The 26,422-nt window shown below is 42.3% G+C and overlaps 2 protein-coding genes across 2 annotated transcripts in view; one reads left to right on the top strand and one right to left on the bottom strand.

The window, feature by feature from the left end:
• Positions 1-18,083, top strand: part of LOC139306654 (inactive dipeptidyl peptidase 10-like) — a 29,764-nt gene extending 11,681 nt beyond the window's left edge. Inside the window, exons 4-27 of the mRNA XM_070930565.1 lie at positions 1,513-1,607; positions 4,582-4,656; positions 6,029-6,081; positions 6,200-6,281; positions 7,248-7,368; positions 8,568-8,722; positions 9,031-9,128; positions 9,207-9,330; positions 9,907-9,945; positions 10,110-10,217; positions 10,338-10,429; positions 11,316-11,363; positions 11,450-11,568; positions 12,099-12,146; positions 13,190-13,288; positions 13,454-13,523; positions 13,898-14,026; positions 14,145-14,210; positions 14,319-14,373; positions 14,796-14,895; positions 15,311-15,369; positions 16,797-16,869; positions 17,117-17,190; positions 17,949-18,083. Coding sequence (XP_070786666.1) covers positions 1,513-1,607; positions 4,582-4,656; positions 6,029-6,081; positions 6,200-6,281; positions 7,248-7,368; positions 8,568-8,722; positions 9,031-9,128; positions 9,207-9,330; positions 9,907-9,945; positions 10,110-10,217; positions 10,338-10,429; positions 11,316-11,363; positions 11,450-11,568; positions 12,099-12,146; positions 13,190-13,288; positions 13,454-13,523; positions 13,898-14,026; positions 14,145-14,210; positions 14,319-14,373; positions 14,796-14,895; positions 15,311-15,369; positions 16,797-16,869; positions 17,117-17,190; positions 17,949-18,083 — 2,117 coding nt within the window. The remainder of the gene's footprint in view (positions 1-1,512; positions 1,608-4,581; positions 4,657-6,028; positions 6,082-6,199; positions 6,282-7,247; positions 7,369-8,567; positions 8,723-9,030; positions 9,129-9,206; positions 9,331-9,906; positions 9,946-10,109; positions 10,218-10,337; positions 10,430-11,315; positions 11,364-11,449; positions 11,569-12,098; positions 12,147-13,189; positions 13,289-13,453; positions 13,524-13,897; positions 14,027-14,144; positions 14,211-14,318; positions 14,374-14,795; positions 14,896-15,310; positions 15,370-16,796; positions 16,870-17,116; positions 17,191-17,948) is intronic.
• A 2,796-nt stretch (positions 18,084-20,879) lies between these two features.
• Positions 20,880-25,662, bottom strand: LOC139306653 (tubulin alpha chain-like). Its single transcript, XM_070930564.1, has 4 exons — positions 25,564-25,662; positions 22,500-22,722; positions 22,255-22,403; positions 20,880-22,116 (listed from the first exon to the last, which is right to left on the bottom strand). Exons 1-4 carry the CDS (start codon positions 25,564-25,566, stop codon positions 21,142-21,144), a joined length of 1,350 nt encoding a protein of 449 aa, XP_070786665.1. The 5' UTR covers positions 25,567-25,662; the 3' UTR covers positions 20,880-21,141.
• Between the last annotated feature and the right edge of the window lie 760 nt (positions 25,663-26,422).

Raw genomic sequence — 26,422 nt, 5'->3', positions numbered from 1 at the left:
TTTCGTTTTAGAAACAGCAGCTTGTCGTTCTGCAGGATCTCACACGTGACAGCAGGTGTGGAGGGTGCAGCTACGACCGACGTAAGATCACAGGAATCCAGGACGGCATCAGTGTGTGTGTGTGTGTGTGTGGTTGCATGCCAGCTAGCATGGCTATTCGCGCGTTGCTGTGAATTACAAATGTTCCCGGTGGACAGACGGCCGGGTTCAGAGCGATGGCTGATGAAATGACTCTGAATCCCTGGAGAAATGGAAACCACAGAGGTGCTTCCCTTTCTTCTTCTTCTGCAGCTCTTTTAAGAGTTTTCTTATCTGCCAGATAAGAAGAATAACACCCAGAGGAATCACATTCATTATCATATGTCTGACCTCTCCTGCTGGTTGCTGTCATTTTTAATTCTCCTCCTTCTAGTTTCTTGCATTTACAAATGAATGTCAAAGCATTGAGGCCACTTCGTAGATATTATGAACCAGGATGCAGTTTCAGTCAAGTTAAATGGATTTGTGTAAGTGTGGCTACACGTCCACAAACTGTGAATCTGGTCATGTACGTGCTGGTCTGACCAGATCCTTTGATGGTGTTCGACGAGCTAAGATTGTAATTTCCAACTCCTTTCAACTTCAAGTCCAATCAGCCATAATAACTGAAAACACCTGTGTGGTTTTGAATGCACGATTTTGTTTTTAAGTTAGGTTTAATTAAGCAAAGATGAGTTCAGCTCCACACCCTGAAATTAAATGATATATTAATTGAGATTCGACCATGTGTAAGTACGGGAACTTATTCACCTTAGCCGACATGTTAATGTTTATAATGATTTTATTTAAAACCCAATAGAAATAGAAGTAGACTGGTAAATACAGTAACTTCCAAATGTCATGAACTCAGCATCAGTCCAGTCGTCAGATAGCAGGAAAAGCACAGGTCATCAGTGGATGGGTTTGGATGGGTTCGTGTTTTCTACATTGTTTTTCACCGTTTGAGGTCATTTAATTAATTATCCCACTGCACCCTCTTCTTCTGCAGTGGTTTAATGGCACCTGACTGGGGAATTAGCGCCTCCAGCTGTTTATCTGACGTCCGCGCATTCATTTGCATTTTCTTTAGCAGACGTTCTTCGTTATATTTGAATGGAAACCTCGGCTCCACCTTCAGTGTCGCTCTGGTACTGTGCATGTTGAGCTTGCTGATAAACCTGAATGGAGCATCCTTAATGCGACTTGTTCCACCCTTGTGTTTCAAAAGGTCTAAGCAGAGACTCCCAGCTGATTGGTTCAACATGTACCTGCTTCTACATTAAAAAACACATTTTAACCTCCAGTTTTCCTTCCTATGTGAGCCTGAAAAGTGTTTCAAACTCGACTAGAAGTCTTAACGAGCACAATTAGTTCCACCTGAAGTCATATTTTGGTACAAACCTCCGCATTTAGCAACTTGACCTTTGCTTGTAGCCTCACAGGTCAGCTGCTCTTCATGTGCAGCTCAGTGACCTTCTGTGTTTCCTCTCTCAGATTCAGAGGTGGTGTACAGGAACCGCGACGGTCACGTCATCAAGTTTAACTTCGCCTTGAACGAGACGGAAGTCATTCTGAGCAACAGCACGTTTGTAAGTTTTGTCCTCCTCATTTCTAATTATTCCATCAACCTAATATTGTATATCATCCTATGATTATTTCACTACCTTACTTTTTGTGTAGCCAAGCAGTGCATTTAAGCACTTTTGCAACAGTATTAGCTGATTTAATGTGTGCCCTAAAATTAAATAAATTTGAATTTAAAGTGACACAATTGTATTTTTTAGGCTCAGTTATCTCTTCTGCTTTTGCTTCAAGGGGAGTTTGTCTTGCAGTCAGGTGTTGAACATCCACTACAGTACATAAAACATAATAAAACACATGATATGAATAAGTAAAACATTTACTAAAACCTGCCACACAAGCTCATATGCATCCATCTGATCTGACACTGCTGCTGAAGCTTCCTCTGATTTTAAAGATACAAAATGATGAAAGTATGGCATTTTTTAGGAAAACTACAGCGCCCCCAAAGCTCTCGGAGGCTCCATAGAAAAGACGTATGTATGTGGGACTAGACCTCCTAACGTTGCTGCTGGTCAGTCCTCAACACCGTTCTTTTAAAAAGAGATGGAGCTGCTCTCTTCTTGTCTTGCCGGTGTGATTGGATCCCCAGAGGCTGCAGTAAACATGTCAGAGCTGCCGGCAGTTACCTGCAGAATCACAATATGATAATATCCTGAGGATATGGACCCAGCTGTCTGCTCTGTGGGCACGCTCAGGCCTTAAGGCCGCTCACCTTAACTCACCTCGCCTCATCACCAAGAGCGCAATTCAGTCTGAAATATTCGTTTAGATTAGTGCTTGTAATGCAGTCAAATCACTGAACTGTCAGTAAAATTATCACATTTTTAATAAAAACCATCTCAAAGTGAACCGCAAAATGAGAAACAAGCATTTACTGTGATCATGTGCTGTTGTTATTTCCAGGAACATGAAAATATGTCAGTATTTTTAATCTGATTATCCTTTTAAATGCTTTAAATTCCAGTGTAATCCAACCAGGAATGTTTATTAAAAGCTGGGCAAATTTAGCTGTTTTCTAATTGCATCATTATAATCCTGCTATTCCATAACACCAATACACTGGAAGGAATCATAAACCTTTTATTCTCTGTAGAGCACCATTTTTTTTTTAATAAATCTGTTTCTATGAAGAGGTTTGGCGCTTTTCCTGCCTTCCTCTTTGCAGAATTGTCCCACGCTGTTGTAGCTTGTGCTTTTAATGGTTGCATAAGGGGATTTGATGAGGATTTGAGGCCCTGCGGTAAGCTCGTCAAACTATGCAAGCAAATTCAAAAAGCAGAGGTGGCCTTGTAGTTAGGAAGTCACTGATATGACCCCCCTAAAATTGAAAACGCCGCCAGCTGCAGCATCCAAACTGAACGCTCTCTCTGCCTGCCTGCAGAGCTTTCATAGTGAGATCCACTACTTAGGAATAGGAGAGACACTTTCATGCACCAAAATTAACACTAGAATCTCAGACTTAATGAGTCCAAGAGTCAAATTACCATCATTTTTACATAAGACATGGTTGTTCAGGTCTGACTAATTGTTCCGTCTCACTTTAAAACAGTTGAAAATTGGCTTTTTTTAAAAATGTCGCCTATAAAATATCCGTCCACATCGTCCTCTCCCAGAAATGTCAAAACCTGCTGTGGCTCCCTCGTGGTTTTATGGCCTTTAGTTGCTAGATTAGTTTTCGCCGGCTGCCTTTTTTCTTTTTTGTCATTGTCATGGGATGAAAGCTGGAAATATGGACAATGTTAGCGGACACAAAAGAGCAATCATAACCTGTCAAATAGAAATTATCCAGATTCTTTCTGTTCCTCATGATTTTCTTGTCTTCTATTTACTTTTTTTGGAATTTGCCAAAGTTTCTATAAATATAGCCTCATGTAAAAACCTCTGATGCTAACTAATCTTGCCAGTTAACCAAACTTTCATTTTTAGCCATGCTAGCAGCTTAAAATTCAGTCGATCCATTGGTCTTTTTGTTTGGATAGATTACCTGCAAAACTCATCAGCCTCAGCTATACTTTGTGTTTAGCACAAATGTTAGCATGCTAACAAGCTAAACTAAGACGTTGAACATGGTAAACATTATCACTGCCAAACAGTTAGTGTGTTAGCATTGTCTCACAGAGATGCTAGCATGGATAGACTCTCGTTTTCTCATGTTTTTCTTACTCCTTTTTACTTTTTTGCGATACTTCATTCATAAATGTGTTTAGCTTCATGTAAAAACTTGATTCTGCTGCTAACCCTTCTTGTCAGTTGACCAATCTTGCTAGTTTTTAGCCATGCAAGCAGCACGACTCTAATGATGGCTTTGTGGGTGTGTTGGTTGGTCGGTCCACCACTTTAATCCAGACTGAAATATCTTAAAAACTATTCAGATAAGTCCTCATGACGTTGTTGGAGCTCTGACTTTACTTTTAGCACCTAAAACTGACATTCCCATCAGCTACTTTGTGTTTAGTGCTCATAGAGCTAATGTTACCACGCTAACGTGCTAAACTAAGATTGTAAGCATTACACTTGCTAAACAACATTTTAGCATTGTCACTCTAACGTTAGCATTTAGCTCAAAACGCGGTTGTGCCTAAGTATAGCCTCGCAGAACTGCTAGCATAGCATATTCAGGAACTACTGAATATTTCCTTCATTTGATCAACTTTCTTTCTATATATACATTTTATATGTTTAGCTTCATGTAAAAACTTGCTAACTTATATTTCCAGTTAACCAATCTTGCTAACTTTTTTAAAAATAGCCTAATAAATGTTAGCTATCGAATATTTACCATTGTGTACTTGTTTGCTAACTTGCATATTTGTTCATTTACAGTCTACTTATTTACATATTTATTGTACTATAATTGCTTATTTGATGTCAGTTACTGAGCACCTGAGTGTTGTTTTCCAACTATATCAATATGCCTCCTCGAGGAGTCATTGAGGAATAAAGAAAAGTCTGAAAATCTGCGTTTCCTTTTTTTGTTAGGTGGCCTTCAAGGTGGCAAAGTACTCGCTCTCTGCAGATCTGAAGTACGTGCTCTTCGCTTACGACGTCAAACAGGTGAGTTTCAAATGAAAACTTCCTCAACCTGAAACGATAAATCAAATTCACATGAACATTATTCCGTAAAACAACACAAAAGCCGCTGGTGTTTTTTATTTGCTTTCCTTCTCACGACCACACAAGCTGTGATCAGAGTAGTGGATCATCATCAACGTTACCGGCCGTTGTTGTTGTTGTTGTTGTTGTTGTTGCTGCCTTTGTTTACTTCCTGGCAGGCTGTCATTTACAATGCAATACCCAAGGGTGCTGTCACTCACTCATCTGCATGCACAAACAACAAACAAACAAACACACAAGTTATGTTTCCTCAGTTTTGTGATGTTTTTATTCGTATTTATGTTCCCTGAAGAGCCACTTTCTGTTTCTTTAAATTCAAATTAAGACTTGAATTGAAAAGATTCACTTTGATGCTCTGGATAACTCGCACCACCTGCACGGGACAGGTGTGGATTCATCTGTTTTCTTAGCCGTCACGTGTGGTTTTGTGCTTTTTCGCTTGTGTTTCTCTGCGTGTTAACATTCAGTCATCCACCGCGAGGCTTTCTTCTCCCCTCAAAGTCAAGGCTTTCCCATTGATTTTTAGATTTGGTTGCAAACAGATGGATCCAGGCTCAGGTTTAGAAACACTGCAGCAGCTGAATAACCAGAGGAGGAATGCGTCCTGCAGTATATTCTCTAATAACCGCCTGATCCAAACCGATGAGATGGATGTTTACAAAACCCTCTGTATATACAGAAACGTCGATTTCTTCAGCGCTATCTTCTGCACATTTCACTCCGCTCCTCTTCTGCATATTGAGGCTTAATTGACTGCACTCCAGTTTTATTTGTTGCCAGGGCAACGTGAAATCCCCTTGAGGCACGAGTGGAGAACAACTTACTGAGATTTCTAGTTGCTCTCAATTGAATTTCTTTCAGTTAATGCGCCGCCATGCGTGAAGGGAAATCAGCTGTGCAGGAGGCACACAGCACAGTTCACCTGGCAGCGAGGGAAGATTTCGGCCTTAAAGAAGTGTGGATTTCAGGCTGAAGTTTGGGAGAAATGTGCATAAAATGATCCAGTTTAGATATTTGATTCAGTGTAAACATCATACAGCTTTCATGCAGAGCTGGAACAAGCTGATACTGTGTCCTTTTGAGAAATGAACCTTATTTCACATAACTTTAAGCAAGAATATATAATGAATGGTTGGCAGAGGACTGGTTGCATTGTTGTCTGTTTACAGAACCCCAGTTTCTGTCTTTTGTTAGTTATTAGCTGCTCCACTGGCTTTGTTTCTTCATGTGGACGCCTTCAGCTGCATGTTTGCCACGAGGCCTCAGAAACGAATCAATGTTTGCTTTATGTGATGTGAACTCTCGTTTGCAGATGTACAGATACTCGTACACGGCGTCTTACATCGTCTACAACATCTACACGAGGTGAGCGCGTCTACGTTTCTTCGTCATGTGTGGATGCTCTCTCGGATGAAGTCGATTCAGCACCTGACGCTCGCACACGGTGGCAGATGGTGTTAATAAATGTGTGTTTGTGTCTCAGGGAGGTTTGGGAGCTAAACCCTCCGGAGGTTCACAACGCGGTGCTTCAACACGCAGCCTGGGGAAGACAAGGACAGCAGCTGGTAAGGCTGTTTGTGTTCATGTCTTTTGCGTCTCCATCTTTTTCTCTCTTCGCTGTCTGTTTATAAATTCAAGCTGCCTTTTCTCTCCGGAGGGATTTGATCCGACAATGATCTTTGTGTTTGTACAGTATAGGCTCTGACTCAGTATAGAGTCAGTCTGCTCTGCCGCTGACCTAGATCCAGCTGGGACAACTTTTACGTTACATTACACTCAGGATGCCTCTGATACACAACACTGACAGGGTTATTTGAGCCAAGAGCGTACAGGTGACACTTTACTTTACAGGTTAATTTCGTAGGATTTAAGGATCAGAACACATCCAGTTTATTCCAGTACTGTTTGTTGGTACAAATCTTCTTTTACCAGAGATTAAAAATGCCAAAAAATGACCTTTTTTTATCTGACCTTATCAAGCAAATACCAAACAACAAAATTAAACATATGCATATATCTTCTTTTCATTCCTCTGTGCTTAATATCAAATGACATTGTTCTTTCCAAGGAAATTAGTAAGAAGTCCGTTATAATAAAGCGTTTATTGGGAGACGTGGCTGTTAGATTGTTAGCAAATTGCTAAATACCCACGTTAGATCACAGTTGGCCAAATATTTGCAATGAGATCCTTTTGATTTGTAATATATATTGTTAATATTTAAAGTCTGGGATCATTAATAACCTCAGAATTATTTAAAGTCTTAAATACTTTCCTTACGTCTGTGTGTTATCTTTTACTGTTGTCGTGTATTTTCATTCTGATATTTCCATGTTTGGGTTGCAGCGTCCTTTTATGTCTCATTCGATAATTATTAATTAATGATAAAGATTCAGATGTTGTGGAGTCTATATAAAGGCAAATAAAACGCCCTGTGCCAAACTGTGTTGGCTGAATAAAGAGCAGACTCTTTCCGTGTTTCATGAAATAAACTTAAAGGCGAGCGTACGATCGACGCCTTCTTTCTCTTCAGATCTACATCTTTGAGAACAACATCTACTACCAGTCAGACGTGAGGAGCAACTCTCTGAGGATCACCTCCTCCGGGATGGAGGGAGTCATCTTCAACGGGCTGGCCGACTGGTTGTACGAAGGTGTGTTTGTGTCTAGTCGGTATTTGTAGTATTTTTGTTTGTTTTTTTCAGGGCAATTCTGATTTTTAGACTCAATAGACTCATGACCATATTTCTAAAGTAACGGCTATGATCTTGTGGCCCGTTTCATTAAATTTGCAGCGTATAAGCTACGATAGAAGCGTCCTCTTGCTCATTTTGGCATACTTTACCAGCCAAAACAAATAATTATGACACATGCATGAGCATACAGGAGCCCTGCAGTGTCTGTGAGACATGATGCTGCCCTTTGAGATGGGCATTTATTTTCCCCACATGTGAAAGATGCAGTTTTAATATTAAAATGCAAATTTAATGAAGTGTTTGAGTCAGTCAGTCGTCAGTGGAGGAATGTGACGAAGTACATTTAATCGAGTACTGCACTGGTCTACTCGAGTATACTGTTTTATACTTCTTCTTCACTACATTTATATATATTTACATAAAAACTTTTTACAAACTTCTGTACTTTTACTTTTCTTCTGCTTGTAATGGAGTGTTTTTAAACCCTGATATCTGAGTGTATGGGAGTTTTGACGAATCTGTTTATCTCTTAATATAATTAATAAATAAAAATAACTGCTAAACAAGTTTATAAATTCTGCTTCAAGCTTCCAGTTTGGGAAGTTTTGGAAACGTCTCAGAGAGAGAAACGCTGTGTGATCAGTGGTTGAGGGGGAAGTTTCCTGTTTAAAGTGTTTCAAAGATTTGTCTTTTGCATTAAAAATGCAGCAGCAGACGAGACAAACTGAGCAGAATGGCGATGAAAAATCAACAACACGCCTCCACGATCCATTAAGTCGCTGTGTAAACAAATTCAGTAATGTGGTGCCGCACAAACAGACTGGGGCAGATGGGGAACATTATAGACTCACTTCTGTTTGTGGATTTACTGCGAGCTGTGTGTGTTTTCTCTTTTTGATTTACATTTACTTTAGATTGTAACCATTTGGCTGATGTTTGGACAGTGAAGGAAAGAGCAGAACAAATCCTATTTCACGAATAACACAGAGGAAAAGTCTTTCCCTCCTCAAATGATTTGTTTTTAACCCATTTTTATTAGATTTAACCCACAAATAAGCAACAGAAACAGACCGACAGGCACATTTGTAAGAGTGAAAGAAAGAAAGCGTCTGAACAGGAAGAAAAAAGACAGAAACTTTGTGTATTTTTCTCATCAGAGGAGATTCTGCGTTCACACTTGGCTCACTGGTGGTCGCCTGACGGAGAGAGACTGGCTTTCCTGACCATCAACGACACCCTGGTACCCAACATGGTTCTGCCCCAGTTCACCGGCAGCGCCTACCCCCGAGGACTACAGTACCCATATCCTATGGTAAGTCTGGGCTATAGAGTCCAGTTACAGAGAAAGCTGCTTTACCTGCTTTATTTCATACAGTGCTTATATGTTAATGTTGTCTTAATGCTCTTTACACTGTTTATTCTGCTACACTACACCACAAATCTCCAAAATAATAGAATGAATATAAAGTCATGCACCAACGATAAGATATTCTGTAGTCAGCTGGACTTGATACTTTGAGACGAAATCAAGAGACGCAAACCACACGAGGCACCAGTGGAAGCTTTGATCTGGTTTAGTTTGTCTTAGTCCAACATTTCACGTCTGTCTCCCACGCTCAGGCCGGTCAGACGAACCCGGCCGTCAGGTTGTCGGTGGTCAACCTGTTCGGAGCGACACACACGCAGGAGCTGCAGCCTCCGGATCAGCTCAGGCTCAGGTAACACACACACATAAATAAACACAACAGTGGCACAAACTCCACAGTCTGATCCGCCTCTCTGCGTCTCCTCTGCAGGGATTTCTACATCACCATGGTGAAGTGGATCAGTAATACTCACCTCGCCGTGCGGTGGCTCAACCGGCCCCAGAATGCTTCACTGCTGACGGTGTGTGACGCCACCGTCGGAGTCTGTCTTCAGGTGGGTGGTTCTTGATTGGGAGATGAGATATTTACAACCCCAAAGCGCCGTTGTAGCTCGGGAGAAGTCAACTCGGACAAAATGTGAGCTTCAGTAAGAATGAAGACACACATTTCAACATAGCCGACAGCAGCAGTGTGCAGCGAACGCATCATGCAGACTGAGGAAGTGCAGCAGCTGGAGTGTAGAAAACAAGAGGTGACTGGAAATGTCACTGCGTGTTTTAATGCGTTAAAGGTACATTTTGTTTCTAAAAACACTCAAGAATACATTCTAAAGTTTATCTGATAAGCCTTCTGTACTAAAAAGAACTTAAGAAGACAAACTCTTTGTGTTCCTGTGGAAACTTTAAAGCAAAAAGAGTAACAGCATCTTTTGCATCTTGTACATTTCCTTAATTCAATACGACGAGGCACCAGAACACGCTCTAAATCAGGACCAGCTAATTACATATAACTTCATACTGGATCTTAAAACGAGCTGCGTGTCTGGACTGAAAGAAGATTCACTTGTTTAAAATGTCCCCAGCTTCTCAACGACGACTCAATTCATCTTGTTTTCTTCTCTTTCATTCAGAGACATGAGGAGTCTGCAGAGACGTGGCTGTCCAGACAGGTAAACCCGAACACAGACGTTTCTCATAACCGACAATCTCCTAACAATCCTTCTCCGGCTGTTATCCTCACAGCAATATGTGATCCATTATTAAGGGAAGAATACAGCCGAAGTCACTCATGCATTAAGTGTGTCACCTCTGAGGTCTGTGTTTCCCTCTGCAGAGACAGGAGCCGCTGTTCTCCAAGGACAGGAGCAGGTTCTTCCTCACTCTGCCCGTGAAACAGGGAGGTCAGGGAGATTTCCACCACATCACAATGTTCTCCAAGAAGGTGACTCTTCTCCTTTCCCTTCATCCTCGACATGCTGTGCGTCAGAGCAGAAAACGAATCTACCAAAGATGTGGTGTGTTTTCTGCCGTTTCCAATCCGTCCGACTGATTCTGATTTCAGTTGCGAAGCGACCAGGACGAAGTCCGACACTTAACGTCAGGAGACTGGGAGGTGACCAGAGTCGTAGCTTACGATGAAAACAACCAGATTATGTAAGTGTCAGTTCTCACGTTAAATACAAAAAAAATGTTCTGTTATATACTTTACTAAAACTACAACTCCCAGCACCACGGATACTTCTCATAATATTACTACAACTACTGTACTGTACTACTTCCACTCAGTGGTGGATGAAGTATTCACCTCATACCTAAGTACAAGGTAAAAGTAGCAATACCACACAGTAAAAATACTGCACTACAAGTAAAATGTTGTACATAAGTATATAGCAACATGTACTTTAAATATCAAGAGTAAAAGTACTCCGAATGCAGATTCTTAATGATGCATCACTGTGTAACTGTTTTATATACTGTGGGGAAGTCTGTAACAACACATGTTCATCATCGTTATTTTTACATTAAATCTCAATCTGCAAAGTAAATAGTAACTATAGTCGTCACATGAATGAAAAGCAGTAAAAAAGTACAATATTTCCCTCTGAGATGTACTTGGGTCGAAGTACAAAGTGGCACGAAAAGAAAAGACTCGAGTAAAATTTGTACTTGAGTAAATGTACTGACATCTCAGAGTCGAAAACTACTTCTCAGGAAATGAATTATTTAGTATGTATTGTGACTTGTTGTTACCAAAGTGTAAATATAATATTCTCCTAAAAATAAGACTTTATTTTGCAGCCACAGCACTCATTTTCGAGAAGCCTCATTTTTTTCCTATTAAAAGCAATTTTTCAGGCTTTTTCTCCATGAAACTGCCACTAATTCAGCTCCACTCTGCTGCAGGAGACGGTCACGTGTTTGAAAACAGGGTTCATGACTGTATGAACCTGTGTTTATGGTTGGCCGGCCTCGGTAGTCAGCGTAGTCAGGCAGATGTTTAATGGATCCGTGACCTTGTCCTACTTCTGTCTCCACACAGATACTTCCTGAGCACAGAGGACTCGGCTCAACACAGACATCTCTACAGGTAAAATAATCACACTGTGTATTAAAAGATCATTACTTCTCCAACGTATATCATTCTCATTACATGCTGTCTCTCTCCTCTGGCAGGGTGTCCACGCTCGGCCTGTTTCCACGGCGATGCCTCACCTGCGGACTGAAGGAGGAGTGTTCGTTCTTTGACGCCGACGTCAGCCCGGCCGCGCAGCACGCCATCCTGCACTGTAAAGGTCAGAGAGAGTTCGTGTATTATCCTGAACTTCCTTTACTTTCTTAAAGATTTAAGGAAGACTAACCAGCTCTACTGTCTTTTAATTCTAGCTTTTTAAAGAAGGTAAACATGATAGCTGCAAAACGTCACCGCTCTGCAAAATGCTGCGTTCATATCATGTTGGATGGATCGTTAATATAGGAAAAATTCCCATGTTTACTACTTGCAACTTGTTGATAAATACTGAGCATGAACAATAAATAACAAATAACACTCTATCCATCTAAATTTGGGTTTAATCACCTGGAACGAGTTACTTTAGCCGTCATGAGGCGTCTCTTTTAGTTTGATTTTCAACCTAGTTTTGAGTTTGCAACCTTTCTGTTTAGTTTAGTCTTCCTATTTTGGATAATTAACATAATTATGGGTGTAGAGAAATGCCTCTTAACCCCCCAGATAAGTCAGACATTGAGCTTCAAATATAAGATTTCTAATGTGTCTCGTGTTACATTCATAAAAACAACAATATTTAATTCCCTCCCCCTGCAGGTCCGGGAGTTCCAGCTGTGCTGCTGCTGAGTTTCGATGACGTGGACTGTGAGTCGTCTTTATTCTACTTAATATGAAATCATTTTGTATTTCGGTCATGTTTGTGTGGGCAGCCAGATGTGTGCAGATGTGTTTTTTTTCTCTCTCATGTCTGCTCTGCAACGGAAAACAGTTTGCAGCAGTTAAGCATCCTCATCTCATTTGTATGAAAACATCAGCAGCTGTTGGATTTGACGCCGCGCCAAACTGCACCGGCAATTTGTACATTTCAAGATGTTCAATGTGCTTCACACTTTAAATGGCCGAATAGTCAGCACTCCTCTGCACGCTCACAGAAACAGGTTAGAAAGGAGATTTAAGTTGAAAATGTGCACAGAATGGAAAACAAATATGTAAAAGTGCAGATTCATAGGACCAATTCAAGCTACAAGGTGATGCAGCAAGAACCTCAGATACTGAAAAGTATGTTATTTTCTAATGGTACATGCACAGTATAGAAAGCCTGCCGACTGTGTGGATTAGTGGTTATAAAATAAAGATGTAGTCGTGCTCTTCCGTTGCTGCGGGCCTCTGGATTAAGTGCTGAATATTTGATGTGAACTGTCGTCCATATTGTCTTTACGCCTGCTCACCTTGTCCTTCCACGCCATGAGGAAACGCGAATACCCCCCCCCCCCTTCATGCTGAGGCAGGACATGCTGGCTCAGGTTGCTATGGCAATGCACAAATATGGCACAATAGGCAAGAGAGCACCTGAACACACTACAGAAGAGCAGAACAAGAACTGAGATGTGCTCAAAGCTCATCGGTTAAACCACCACATTATTAACATATTTCCAGCTGTTTAACACAATATTACAGCGGACAATTAGGAGTGAGGTCATTTGGAAAAACTGCCTGAGCCTCACAAAGCTGCTAAACTCAATAACTATGTTCTTTATGTCACTTTGGAATACGTTTCAAGGAAAAACGAAGTTAAACGGACACTTGTGTGTGTCGTCTGCTTCAGGCACCGTGAAACAAGTTTAATTTAGGGCAAATAGATAACAGCTCTTAATCTCCTCTGATGAATCTGGTCTCTCATTTCACAGCATATTTCGTCCTGGAGAACAACCTCCCTCTGCGGTCTGCGCTGGAGACGAAAACCACGATTCAGACTGAAATCCGGATGATCACTAATGACAACTGTGGTACGACCGACCTGCACTTTAACAGCTGTGCGTGTTTGTGTGTATTGATTTGTGCACCTGACACATCGTCATGAGATAATTGAGCTATTTAGAGTGTGTGTGTGTGTGTGTGTGTGTGTGTCGGTCACCTCTGCTTCAGCTAATGTTTCTGTGTCGTCCTCTCAGAGCTGCCTCTGAAGCTCATCTATCCTCCTGACTTCTCCGAGTCCTACATCTACGGCCTCCTCCTCATTGTGTGAGCCCTTTAAACTTTATTTACACGAGGACCGCTTCACTCCTCGACACCTGCAGGCTGTTACACACATGTACACATCAACATGAAGGAAAATATCAGCACTAAAATAACTTCAGCTGTCAAATAATGCGAGTAAAGAGTACAATATTTCCCTCCGTGAGTGTAGTAGTACAATATTTCCCTCCGTGAGTGTAGTAGAAGTACACAGTGGCAGAAATTAAGGGATGCAGTACCTCAAAATTGTACACTACACTCATGAGTAAATGTACTTTTTAAAAAAGCTGCTTCACAGTTCAAAAGACGAAGTAAAATATAAGAACAAACTGGAGAGACGCAGTGTTTATTAGTAATAAATGAGTGTTTGTCTTTGACAGCGGCAGTTCTCCAGGCGAGCAGGCGGTGACAGAGGAGTTCAGGCCGGACTGGGATTGGCTGATGGCGGGATCGGAGCAGGTCATCGTAGCGCGACTCGACGGCAGAGGATCCGGGTTCAGAGGTCAAAGGTGCATAAAGTTCTGTTGTTTATTCTTTCTGCTCAGTTTGACTCAATAAATGAGAAAACTGGCCTTAAACTTTCCTTCCGGTCTTTTATAATCGTATCTGATCCTCATCACCTCACAGGGTCTTACAGCAGGTCCACGGGAGGCTCGGCACAGTGGACGCCGAGGACCAGATCGCAGCTCTGGAGTATGTAACGCACTTCGTCCAGCTGCGACCTTTGACCTCCTTACTGTGGGCCACTTCATGTTCTGTAAATGTAAAAATATAACTTAACTGATGCTGGTGTTTCCTCAGATACCTGGCGAAGCTGCCGTTCGTCGATCGCACTCGCATCGGAGTCTTCGGAGAGGTTCGTCCTCAGTGTCTTGACAGCCCAGTATCAGCTTAGTGTTCAGGTTTCTCTAAACTGGGAGAACTGGGCTTATCCAGGTTTCTGAAACCAGACATCTTAACAGAATCAGTGCTTTCTAGAAAAGTCCATAAGGGGCAACACTACACATTACACTATTACTCGACTGCTTTATACGACCTGCACACATTTCAGTATACATGTATATTTATTTCACCACCTGTTTACAAGCTTTTTGTACATATTGAGCTTTGTTGTTTCATGGATTCACTGCAATTGCTGTGCATGCGACAAATGTAAACTTGAACAGGTAAAACAGTCGAGAAAAGACTTAAAAGGTGAACATGCTGCTGTCCTCTGAATCAGAGCGTGTTTTTATATGAAGCTTAACAACTGACAGGAGTTTTTTGGTCCTCCTGCAGGACTACGGCGGCTTCCTCACGCTGACGATGCTGAAGTCGACGGAGCAGCTGATCCGATGTGCTGCAGCTCAGGCTCCGGTCATTGACTGGTCCATGTACGGTGAGCAGAGAGGAAGACATCTCCGTCTTTAACACACCCTGCGGAGACATGGAAGTATTTATTACTTCTGCTGCTGCGGCGCCGACTCCCGTCGTTTCTTTATTCAAGACGTCTTTATCCTACATGCTGTATTGTCTGGGCAACGTGACTTTAATTATCTGTACGTTCTGCTTTCGGGAATTCAGGCTTATTGAATTTTTAGGATGAAAAAGGAGCGTCGAGCGAGTATTAGAGCTACTGGAGATGCTGCTGTGTGTGACTATAGTTTAATAGACCGTCTGTGAATCCTCTAACGAGTGCAGACATGAGAACTCTCTTCAGTCCAACAGAAAGAAGAAACTTTTCTGTTTTGTTTCAGTTGTAGAGCTGCGAGGACATCTGTCTTAACTTCACTCTGTAACCTCTTTCCTTCCAGGCTCTGCGTTCTCGGAGAGATACCTCGGCTCACCTTCGACTGAGGAGAGCAGATACCAAGTGAGCTGCTTTTACCAATCCTCCATCTGTCGCTGGGCTCGTTTCTTTATGTCATTTTATATTTGATCTTTTCCAGAAGCCAGACGCTTAAAATAAAAATAAAAGAGGTTGCTGAGGTGGCTGCAGTGAAGCCTGTAATCTGAAAAATAAATAACGTAAGATCCTCCAATCTCTTGATTACCTGCCTCTCTGTTTCCTCCTTCCCTAACTGCTCTGTTTTTCAGAATAAAACATGATAAAAAATATATAATTACGTAACTCCAAATATAATTTTATATTCCTTAAAAAAAAAAGCCAAGTCTCTTTTTTTTCTCAAAGTGGAGGTCACACTTCACTTCACAAACAAAACAGCCCCCCGTCTGCTCGAAATAAGAAAGAAAAATGTGCCCACAAGCGTCTCAGGCAACGCTCCAAATCATACACAAACATGAAGAACAGGAAAAAGCCAGAGTTGTAGGCTAAAAAGAAATTACACAATTGTCCTCCAAGTGAAGGTTGCAGTCAAAGTGTGTTTTTCCTCCTAAGTGGGTTGCATATAACTGGGCCAGAGTCGCTATTTTTGTGACTCTCCCAGCAGGAGGTGAAGTCCGCTTTAAATCACATCCAAAGAAGGGAAATGTGATCAGACAATAATCAGCGGGACATCATCATCATCATCATCACCACCACTCGTCCCGTCCTCTGAGACTTAAAGAGACGGGTGATAAAACGTCCGGTTGTTGATGTGCGGTGACTGACAAGCTGGAAAATCTCTTCGCTTGAATCCCAGCTGGGAAGAAACTGAGTGATGAGATCGAGAGATTGAGATATCCTCTAATATAACAGCTTCCCTCCACACTCCCCTGAGCAATACATCGAAATGCAATCTGGCTTCTTGTTTCAGTTTTGTGAGCTTGAAGATATTTTTTCTCTGCACTTTCATGTGTATTGTCATTTCTAGTGGGGCTAGAAAGGCCAAGTCGCTTTCAAAATATCCCTCTGTGACCTTTCCAGGACTTATTTTCTGCTTTTGCTTTCTGTTTCCTATTTGTAGTCCTCAGCACGGAAAGCAACTAAATTAATTCACCAAAGTACTGTATTTAACTACCATTTTGAGATACTTGTACTTTGAGTATTTCCATTTAATGCTACTTTATACTTCTCCTCCGCTATGTTTATTTGACAGCTGTAGCTAGTTTTCAGATAGCCACCAGTAGCCGGTTAGCTTAGCTTAGCATAAAGACTGGAAGGGGGGGGGGGGCAGCTAGCCAGGCTAACCCGTTTCCAGTCTTTGTGCTAAGCTAAGCTAACCGACTCCTTGCTGTAGCCTCATATTTTATGGTACAGACATGAGAGTGGTGTCAATCTTCTCATCTAATTCTCAGCAAGAAACTAAGCGTGTTCCTTTGACATATTGAGACAGAATTTGTCTTTATCTGTGTGTCCAGGCATCTAAAGTCCTGGCCAACATGAAAGGTCTGCAGGGAGGAACTCTGTTTCTGGCTCACGGCACTGCTGACGGTACGAACATCTCGATTCTCCCCATATGACAGTTTCCATTTCAAACTGTATATAAGATGTACTTTCCACAGTAACCTGAAATGTGTGTTATTAAACGTAGGCGTCTTTTCAGCTGGTGTCCTTTTCATACGAGCCTCTCTATGATGCAGAGCATTAAAGCTTGACCTTGATGAGAGTCGGAGCTTTTATCCAGCAGTGGAAATTAACCCTGCCGACGCTTATTTGCATGTCTTGTTTTTCTCCACAGCGAACGTTCACTTTCAGCACTCAGCGGAGCTCATCAAACACTTAATAAAGATCGGAGCCAACTATACTATGCAGGTAAATACTACGCTCATTCAACTCAAGTCAAGTCTGTAACACTGTTTCAATACACTATTAAGGTGCGTCACAATAAAAACAAATCCTCTGTTCCAAACTGCACCAGAAAAACAGTGTATTTAAGACAGTACTAGAAAATAACCACTTAACATACACTTTTACCCTAATAGTTCAACACTTATTTGCTTTGTTGCATAAAGTTATATAAGAAGATAGCCGGTTAGCTTAGCACAGCTTACATAACCCCCTCTAAACTTGTTTTCACACTTGTACCGTCCTTTGGCTCATATGTCTTTGTTGAAACAGACTCAAAAACACATTATTTGGCATTAAAGTTGTCATTTGACAAACAATCTCTCCACTCAGGGTCCACTTACTCGCTTGTTCTGGAGCTTTCGGTCATATCACACAGTCTTCCTCTGCAGATAAAGTGTGCTCAGTTGTCATGGAGCTGTAGATGTTAAAAATATGCATTTATTCTGAGCACTTTCAAGACATTTTGTCGTCTACAGCTCAGTAGCTTCATATGCCCATGAAGACTGTGTGATTCGGTTAAAAGCTCCAGAACAAAAAAGCAAGTAAGAGGATACAAGGTCAAAAATAAACTGTCAAGCACAAAGGTGAATTATTCTGTTTTCCAAGAATACATATATGTAGAAGCAGGAAAACTTCACCTGTCAAGCGGCTGAGTTTTGAAAGACCTTGTGTGTTTGTTTATCTTCTTTACTCATGCATCTCTTTGTTTTTTTTCGGGACAGATCTACCCAGACGAGGGACACTTCCTGTCGAGACGCAGCCGGATTCAGCTGACCCACTCCCTAATTGGTTATTTCAGAGGATGTCTGCTTGACGCATCATCATTACTCGACCAACAACAACGGGACGACGAGTGAGAGCGAGCGCGGTTATCAGAGTGTGTGTGCCCCTGGTAGGCCGAGCGTGTGGATGTGTGTTTTATACCTGTAGCACAAAGTTTGATGGACGAAACAAGCTTCTTCTCAACATATCAGACTCGTTTCTGTCGCTCATCACCTCCGTATAATAAAGCTCTGTTGATGGGTAGCAAACAGTCTAATAGAGGTCTATCGGACCCCGACAGAAAAGAGGAAATACTTCATTTTTGGTGTTATGGCAATATTTTTAAATTCTACAAAATGTAGGGGAAGTTTGGAGGAGGAGGTGATAAAGTGAGTCTTTCTTTTTGATGCCAGGCTTGTATCGGCACAGTCTCCACAAAGCTGAAAAACAGGGTTTGTGTGGACATATAGTGACATTTTTATGTGCTACTTTCATGCCTTCATGCCATGTAAAGGTGGGAAAACTTAAGTATTCACATAATACATTTGTTTTAAAGAGTATTTAGTACATTTTTGTGGCATATTGTTTCTTTTGTGGCACTTTCATGTCCCCTATACTATAATTTTCATTGCCTAATGTCAACTTTTCTCATTTCTGGAGACTAAAACTTTGTCTGAACGTGATTAACTTGCACAGGGAAGCATCGTACAACATTTGTAAGCCATCAAAAAGCAGACGTGGTTGTCTCGTCACAGGACAGCCTCTGTAGGAGCGCCTGTTTGTCATGTCATGTTGTGTATTTATGTAGGGCAGCTTGACTGTTTTCCAAATATGGTTACAGATCTGTGAAGTCGTCTAGCTCTTATTTAGACAGCAATAGTGCTCAACAGATGTACAGTACTTCACGTTGTAGGATCGTTTTTCTTTTTTATCTCCTCGTCAGTACCGAGATTTATATATTCATTTATTTCAAAAAGCAGATATTTATCATTTCACACCATCGTGTTTCTTTGAAGATTATAACGATTTTGCTGAAAGGGGCAATAAGTTAATTAGTCATTAGCTTAATGAGATTGTTGATGAACTTATACTCTTAGTCTGGCATTTATATATATATATATATATATATATATATATATATATATATATATATTAATCCTTTTTTCTTAAAACAAATCTGCAGCAGGTGCATTGCAGTTTCAGTTTTTTTACATGATGATTTACTGTATAAGTTTGCGTTGAATCTGCTGTAATGTTCTGGCGCAGATGTCATTATTTGTTTTGATAGTTTAATTTTCTATGTTTTTATATTTTCTACTGGTCCTTCCTTTAAATCCATGGACGACAGAACGGACTAATGTTATTTTTGCTTCGTGAACTTGAAACATATTAATTTAAACTGCTGTTCTGGATAATTTGAGCTTAGTTTTTCTTTCCTCTGCTGCCCTAAACAGTCTGAACAGGTTGTGGTGTCATCCGGAAAGCATTGCAATAAAAGGCATCACGAGTGTTACGGCAACACAGAGCCTGAGAGTGTCCCTCGCTGTGATTACTGGTGTGAGTGCCATTAATCACTGCGACGAGCGTCCTCGATGCTGTTTGAGCTTTTAGACGAGAGGAACCAACCGTCTGGAGTTTAATTTCCAAACTGCTTTTAGCACATACGAACAAAAAACAGTGGTGACGACTGAAATATATAATAAGTTGTGATAACCTCCCCCCCGACGCATGGCTATCTGTTGCCATGCCAACGTGTTCAGTAGCCTTGGATACAGCTCATAATTAATTTAAATATGAAACACGCACTCGTCTGTGACGTTTGACGCCACAGTGTGTGAAGTCATGGTTATTGTTTCTTTCGGCGTTTGTTCTGTGAGTTTAACTTTTATCCGTTTTTCCTTCTTGTTGGACTTCGTTGGGTGAGGGGTGATTAAGCAAAAGCTTGTTGTATTTTTTTGGCTGTTTTAATATTAAAGAACAATGAATGAGCCGTTTATGAGTCTTTGCTCATGTATGTTTTTGTTCACGAGAGCCTTTCCCACCAAATCCAAGTCTAAAATGCTATAAATGATCAGTTCCTTGATGTTTAACTGAACACTCGCCTTCTTTATCCATTTATAGGTTACACACTGCTATCAGCAGCTTTTAATCTCCCTTTGTCATACTGGCTGTGTTTGTGTGGCAGCATGCAATCCTGTCAGAAAATCTCTTGTTCTTTTTACATCCACACTGAGAACAAAACACAACGGAAAAACCTTTATCTTTCTCTCCGCCCTGTACGACCTTTATAAATCCCCCGTCCACGCTGACGAGGCTTTGCTCAAATTGGGCCTTAATTACTTCAAAGCAATTACAGAGCCAATGTGAAGGCCTCATCCACTGAGGAAGGGAGGGGGAGGAAAGTCCAGCAGCAAGTTAAGACCTGAATCTGTCTCTGGTGGTTCTGCACAGAAAATCTATCGAGTCTTTTGTACATTTTCTGTTGTTGCAGAAAGAGAAATCCACTTTAGTTCCTCGGAGCATTCAGAGTAATTAGTCAGCACAACACAAATAGATTTGAGCTACTAAGAACATAACTATATATTTAATTTAGCCAGATTGTCCACATATTTTCACGTGTTTCTAAATATTGTGCATGTTGTCTAACCTCATTGCCGAGCTGGTGGCCTTGAGACATCTCTCGTCTCGTGGCTCTTTCATCTTTTCCTGGTAATGGGTGCACTTCCCCTCCCTGTAACACCACACCGCCATCTTGTGGCGGATCACTCACAGCTCACCCGAATGTATTGGGGGTAAAAGCGCTGAATCTCTGGACTGTTTTATTAAAGTTAACAACTCCATTTATAGATATGTTTTTATTTTGAAGTATAGTACACTCTGATGAAGAGAAGTAGGTGTAAACTGCTTTATTTAGAAAAGGAGATAAGGCACAGTCTCTCTCATTGGAGAGTCATTTTTCAATAAACCAAACACCATGGGAGTGAGCTTGGACAGATTGCTGCTCGGCAGTAACATTAGTGTTTATTAACGGTGTACATATCAGTCGTCAAACTGCACGTTAACACTCTGCTTCTGGAGGAGACCTAAAATCATTCCTTTAGGAGATAAAAAACGTTACATTCTGAGAGAACTTTCCTTATTACAGCTCTGTTCTTAATACTCCTCCCCCTCTTCGTCGTCTTCGTACGAGTCGATGCCGACCTCTTCGTAATCCTTCTCCAGCGCGGCCATGTCCTCTCTGGCCTCTGAGAACTCTCCCTCCTCCATGCCCTCTCCGACGTACCAGTGGACGAAGGCCCTCTTGGCGTACATCAGGTCGAACTTGTGGTCGAGTCGAGCCCAGGCCTCGGCGATGGCGGTGGTGTTGCTCAGCATGCACACGGCCCTCTGCACCTTGGCCAGGTCTCCTCCAGGAACCACAGTGGGAGGCTGGTAGTTGATGCCCACCTTGAAGCCAGTGGGACACCAGTCCACAAACTGGATGGTGCGCTTGGTTTTGATGTTGCCGATGGCCACGTTGACGTCTTTGGGCACCACGTCGCCGCGGTAGAGGAGGCAGCAGGCCATGTACTTGCCGTGACGAGGGTCGCACTTCACCATCTGATTGGCCGGCTCGAAGCAGGCGTTGGTGATCTCGGCCACAGTGAGCTGCTCGTGGTAGGCCTTCTCTGCGGAGATTACGGGGGCGTAGGTGGCAAGAGGGAAGTGGATACGAGGGTAGGGCACCAGGTTGGTCTGGAACTCCGTCAGGTCCACGTTCAAGGCGCCGTCGAAGCGCAAAGAGGCGGTGATGGAGGACACGATCTGGCTGATGAGGCGATTCAGGTTGGTGTAGGATGGACGCTCGATGTCCAGGTTCCTGCGGCAGATGTCATAGATGGCCTCGTTGTCCACCATGAAGGCGCAGTCAGAGTGCTCCAGGGTGGTGTGGGTGGTCAGGATGGCGTTGTAGGGCTCCACCACGGCTGTGGACACCTGAGGAGCTGGGTAGATGGCGAACTCCAGCTTGGACTTCTTGCCAAAGTCTACAGAGAGACGCTCCATCAGCAGGGAGGTGAAGCCAGAGCCGGTTCCTCCTCCGAAGGAGTGGAAGACCAGGAAACCTTGTAGCCCGGTGCACTGGTCAGACTGGACAAGAAATTTAATTTAATAATTCTGTCAAGTTTGAAACAGACCCTCAGTTCTGATGTGTGTTACATCAAAGACTATACTGCTGTGTTTGAACTTCAGCCCCAGGCAGCCAAACTCTTCTGCAGCCCTTCTTACCAGTTTGCGGATCCTGTCGAGTACAGAGTCAATGTGCTCCTTTCCGACGGTGTAGTGACCGCGGGCGTAGTTGTTGGCAGCATCCTCCTTTCCTGAGATCAGCTGCTCAGGGTGGAAAAGCTGGCGGTACGTGCCTGTACGAACCTCATCTGAAGGAGACAGAAGAGGTGTTTTGTTAGCATGTTGATACAATTCTGTTTCTGTTTTGCTTGAAGAAATTCCTCAACTAAAAAAAAATAACTCACCGATAACCGTGGGCTCCAGGTCGACAAAGATGGCTCTGGGGACATACTTCCCGGTGCCGGTCTCACTGAAGAAGGTGGTGAAGGAGTCGTCTTTGGTCGTCTTGGGCTTCTCGCTGGGCATGTGGCCGTCAGGCTGGATGCCGTGCTCCAGGCAGTACAGCTCCCAGCAGGTGTTGCCCATCTGGACGCCAGCCTGGCCAACGTGGATAGAGATACACTCGCGCTGTGGAGGGAAAAAAAGGAGATTATTATATCTGTATTATCACTTAACCTTTCTATACCGAATCCAGTATGATTTAGGGATATTTAATGTCTATGATCAAATTTATTTCTCCCTTATTTCCAGCAAACCAAAACCCTACAGGCTTTTAGCTTAATGTCAACATTTCTGCTTTTAAACCCGTCTTGACCTGCTGAAAATGACAGTTGAGCGGCAGGAAACTCCGGGTGGAGTCGACATGTTGTGACGACTTTACAACCGCTTTTGTATTTGTGCAACATTTGCATCACAGACAACTGTTAAAATGTTCAGATGTCCTTTTGCGAGTGAGATGTGACACATCTAATCAGGAGTCACTGATCTAAATAAGCAAGCAGTGGTGATTAACAAAGTCTTGAGTGTCTACAGCGGCCAAAGTGCCTCCACACCCTGCTGAAGTATTTCTAGCTCCTTGTAAAAGACGTGGGTGGGGGTGGAGGGTGGAGGCAATGGGTGCAGGCTTGGCTGAGACCTGAAACAAGTTTGGTCTCATCATTTAGAAGGGAAATTTGGCCTGGGGGTGTTTAAGAAGCCACGTTGACTGTCCCATTTGGTTTACTGGCCTTTCACAAGGGTGACAGAAATGCAAATGTTGTGAGAGAGTCAAACCCCACTAAGAAGTAGCACCTCTGAATGCGGGAGTCAAATACATTTCAGCTGCGTGTTTACATTATCGCAGCAGTTGGTCCGTCAACAAAAGGCCAGCTGTCACTGGTAATATGAGCACACAAACACGTCAAGTATTGCTGTCAAAATATCAGCGAGATCCTTTTTGCGTCTCTTCATACCTGCCAAGACAAGAGCGGTAAACCAAACCCTGTCATATTTATGTATAACTAATTGTTTCATGTTTACAAGGCGACTTAGTGGTAAAAGCAGCTGTGGCCGACCTCACTTCCACAGGGAGGTGAAATTCCTGTGAAGTCAGTGTCTCTTTGAGCCTTTAAACAACCTCGACAGGGCAGCGAGTCCTCTTTAACAAAACAACCAGGCTCCAGAACAAGATCGTTCAGTCTGATAAGCCGTCTGGAAGTGTGTTTTACTTTTAAGATTATGTAAAGCAAGTTGTGTAATGTGGTTTCGATGAGTGGAGTGACCTACTTTCTTTAAAGTTAAGAAAAATAACACATTAACTGGTGTTAGCTGATGAAACTAGTGGATAAACATGACATGAGTTGTTGTCATTGTGGGCTTCTGGCTTGTTTTGAATCTTGATCCCCTGAACTCCCCCCAGAGCTTGAGATGAGGACCGAGGCGGGGGTCACCGTGACGTGGGAGTTGCCAAGTATGGCGATGGCAGCCAGCTATTTTGAGTCAAGCTTCAATCATGCGACCCAGACAGGCAGCCACACGAACCTGTTTGACTGCAGATTATATAATGCAAATAAAACGCTTCAACTGCAGAGTGCTCCTAAAATCAGCACCTAATAACAGTAGAATAATATTAATTTTCTTGCTGTTTTGTGAGTCAGATAGCTTCTACATGTGTTGGCTGGATGTGAGAAAAGTGGAAGTGGTGTTGCACCACACCACATCCGTTCATGTTTATAGGAAGCAGCCTTTGAAATGTACCCTTCCAGGCAACGGCGGCAAACTGGGTGATTATCTACTTCCTGTATCTTGTCCTGAAACTACGTCACAGCTGACGCTAGGGGCCTCAAGAACACAGAGGAGCATTGTACTGTAAGTCTGTTTTGTACCAAGAATCAGAGAAACATTTATAATTTCACAGTTTCCCCAATTGAACATGAACTGGAAGGATTTTCACGCTTTAATGTGGGTTCTTGCACACTGGGGACGGCCCACGACTATAAGACCACAATGTAATGTGAATAAAACTAATCTAAAACACAAGACGCTCAATATCTCCAGCTAAAATCATACCGGCACTTCTTTTTTTAAAGGTGGAAAAGCAACTCCAAAAAGGCGGGACGACTCTCCACACCTCCCCCCCTTTTTTTCATGCTGTAACCTAAATGGCCCAGCAGGAAGTGTCACCAAGACTTTTTATTTTTCTTCCCAACAAACTGGTTTTATTCACTCCTGTCTTTTCAAATTTGACCCGCAAACGTTACAACATGCTGGCTGTTTGCTCAGAGGGAAAGGTCAACGTCCTGAACTCGTGCTGAAGAACGACCTTAAGACTCTTGTTAACTCGTAAAAATGTTGATCCAAAAGGCTTCGAGGGTTTATCGTCATGTGCCTGACCACATGTTTGTATATTGTGCTGATTTTTGCTGCTTCTGAAGGCTGACTGGTGGATTGAAAAGACCCCTGAGAGCAGCAGCTTGGGGCCTAACCCTGCAGGAATGCAGCTGCTTATCAGCATGACTGGCGAGCGGCAGGAATAGAAATGTAAAACACACATGCGGCCCGCTGGAGGCCACATCAGCATTCCCAACCAGCACAGGCAAACAAGCAAGCCCTCCTCCTGACAGGCAGCCCTCCACTACCCATATGGAAACAGTTAACCTTTACTGGAGCCGGAGCCACACGCCTGGTAGTTTCCACTGGTTCACTTTATGCTTCTTTTCACCATTTCAAACACTAAAAATGAGTTTCATACAATGCCCCAGAAAAGTTAATCTCAGAAGCAATAAAGTGGAAACAATAGACAAAAGCTCAAGCTTGTGATTTTAGGAGGAACAGATGCTGATGTAACAGGAAACTATTATTATCATTGTAAGTCTCACCAGTAGCACATGAAATACAGGAAATGCTGCTTTTTTTAATGTTAGCTAAGTAAAAATACCACATGTTAATCGTTAGTAGTAATAAAGGTAGTGAGAATAAGTGAATACTCACCATTGTGGTGTTGATTGTCCTTTTTTTGAGGGGGGGTGAATTCAAACTTTCAGGCTCTCACAGGACACCTATAATGAGATCTCTGTGAGTGAAGTCACATCTGTGTGTGGCGCACACAGTTTTATAGCTACTCCAGGGGGCGGAGGAGGAAGAGGAGGAGGAAGAGGAGGGGCCATTGACAGCTGCAACATTGTTCTTTTCAAAAAAGTTTTATCGCTTCCTGTTCCGGCCTTTTCAGAATAAAAGACGCACCGGAAGCACTCATGATCGCTGCTTTTATTTATTTATTCTACTATATACTATATATACGATACTTAATTCGATGTACTTGTACTTTACTTGACCATTTCCGTTTTATGTGACTTTATATTCCCTCCACTACATCTCAGAAGCAAATTTTGTACTTTTAACTTCACTACATTTGTCTGTCAGCTGTAGTTACTTTACAGATTCAGATTATTAATACAAAACGTAAATCAATTAACAAATTAAGTTGTTCAAATATTTAAAATTAGCCCCACCTTTACCAGCATTGTGAGTGTGTGTGTGTGTCTTTTCAGGCATTGTTGGAGCTCACCTAAAATGGCAACGCAGCTTACAGCCACTAGATGGCGGCCTTACCCTCTTGATGAGTAGCCCCACTCTGCTGTGTGCAGTTTCCAGCATGCTGGAGAGGAAATGTCCTCTGGCTCTGATTGTTACTGACATTGCCGCTGTCTTCCCACTGCAGAGGACTCACTTGTGGTCTATTAACTAATAAGTTAATAGACCACAACTGAGTCCTACTAATTAATTCAACTAATTTTAACTAATTCAACATTTGTAATCTGAGTGGAACTTTATTACAATCCCAAAGGAA

This window comes from Enoplosus armatus, chromosome 24 (genome assembly GCF_043641665.1).
Source record: "Enoplosus armatus isolate fEnoArm2 chromosome 24, fEnoArm2.hap1, whole genome shotgun sequence".
In the NCBI taxonomy this organism is placed as follows: Eukaryota; Metazoa; Chordata; class Actinopteri; order Centrarchiformes; family Enoplosidae; genus Enoplosus; species Enoplosus armatus.
This window is presented reverse-complemented; position numbering and strand designations above follow the sequence as displayed.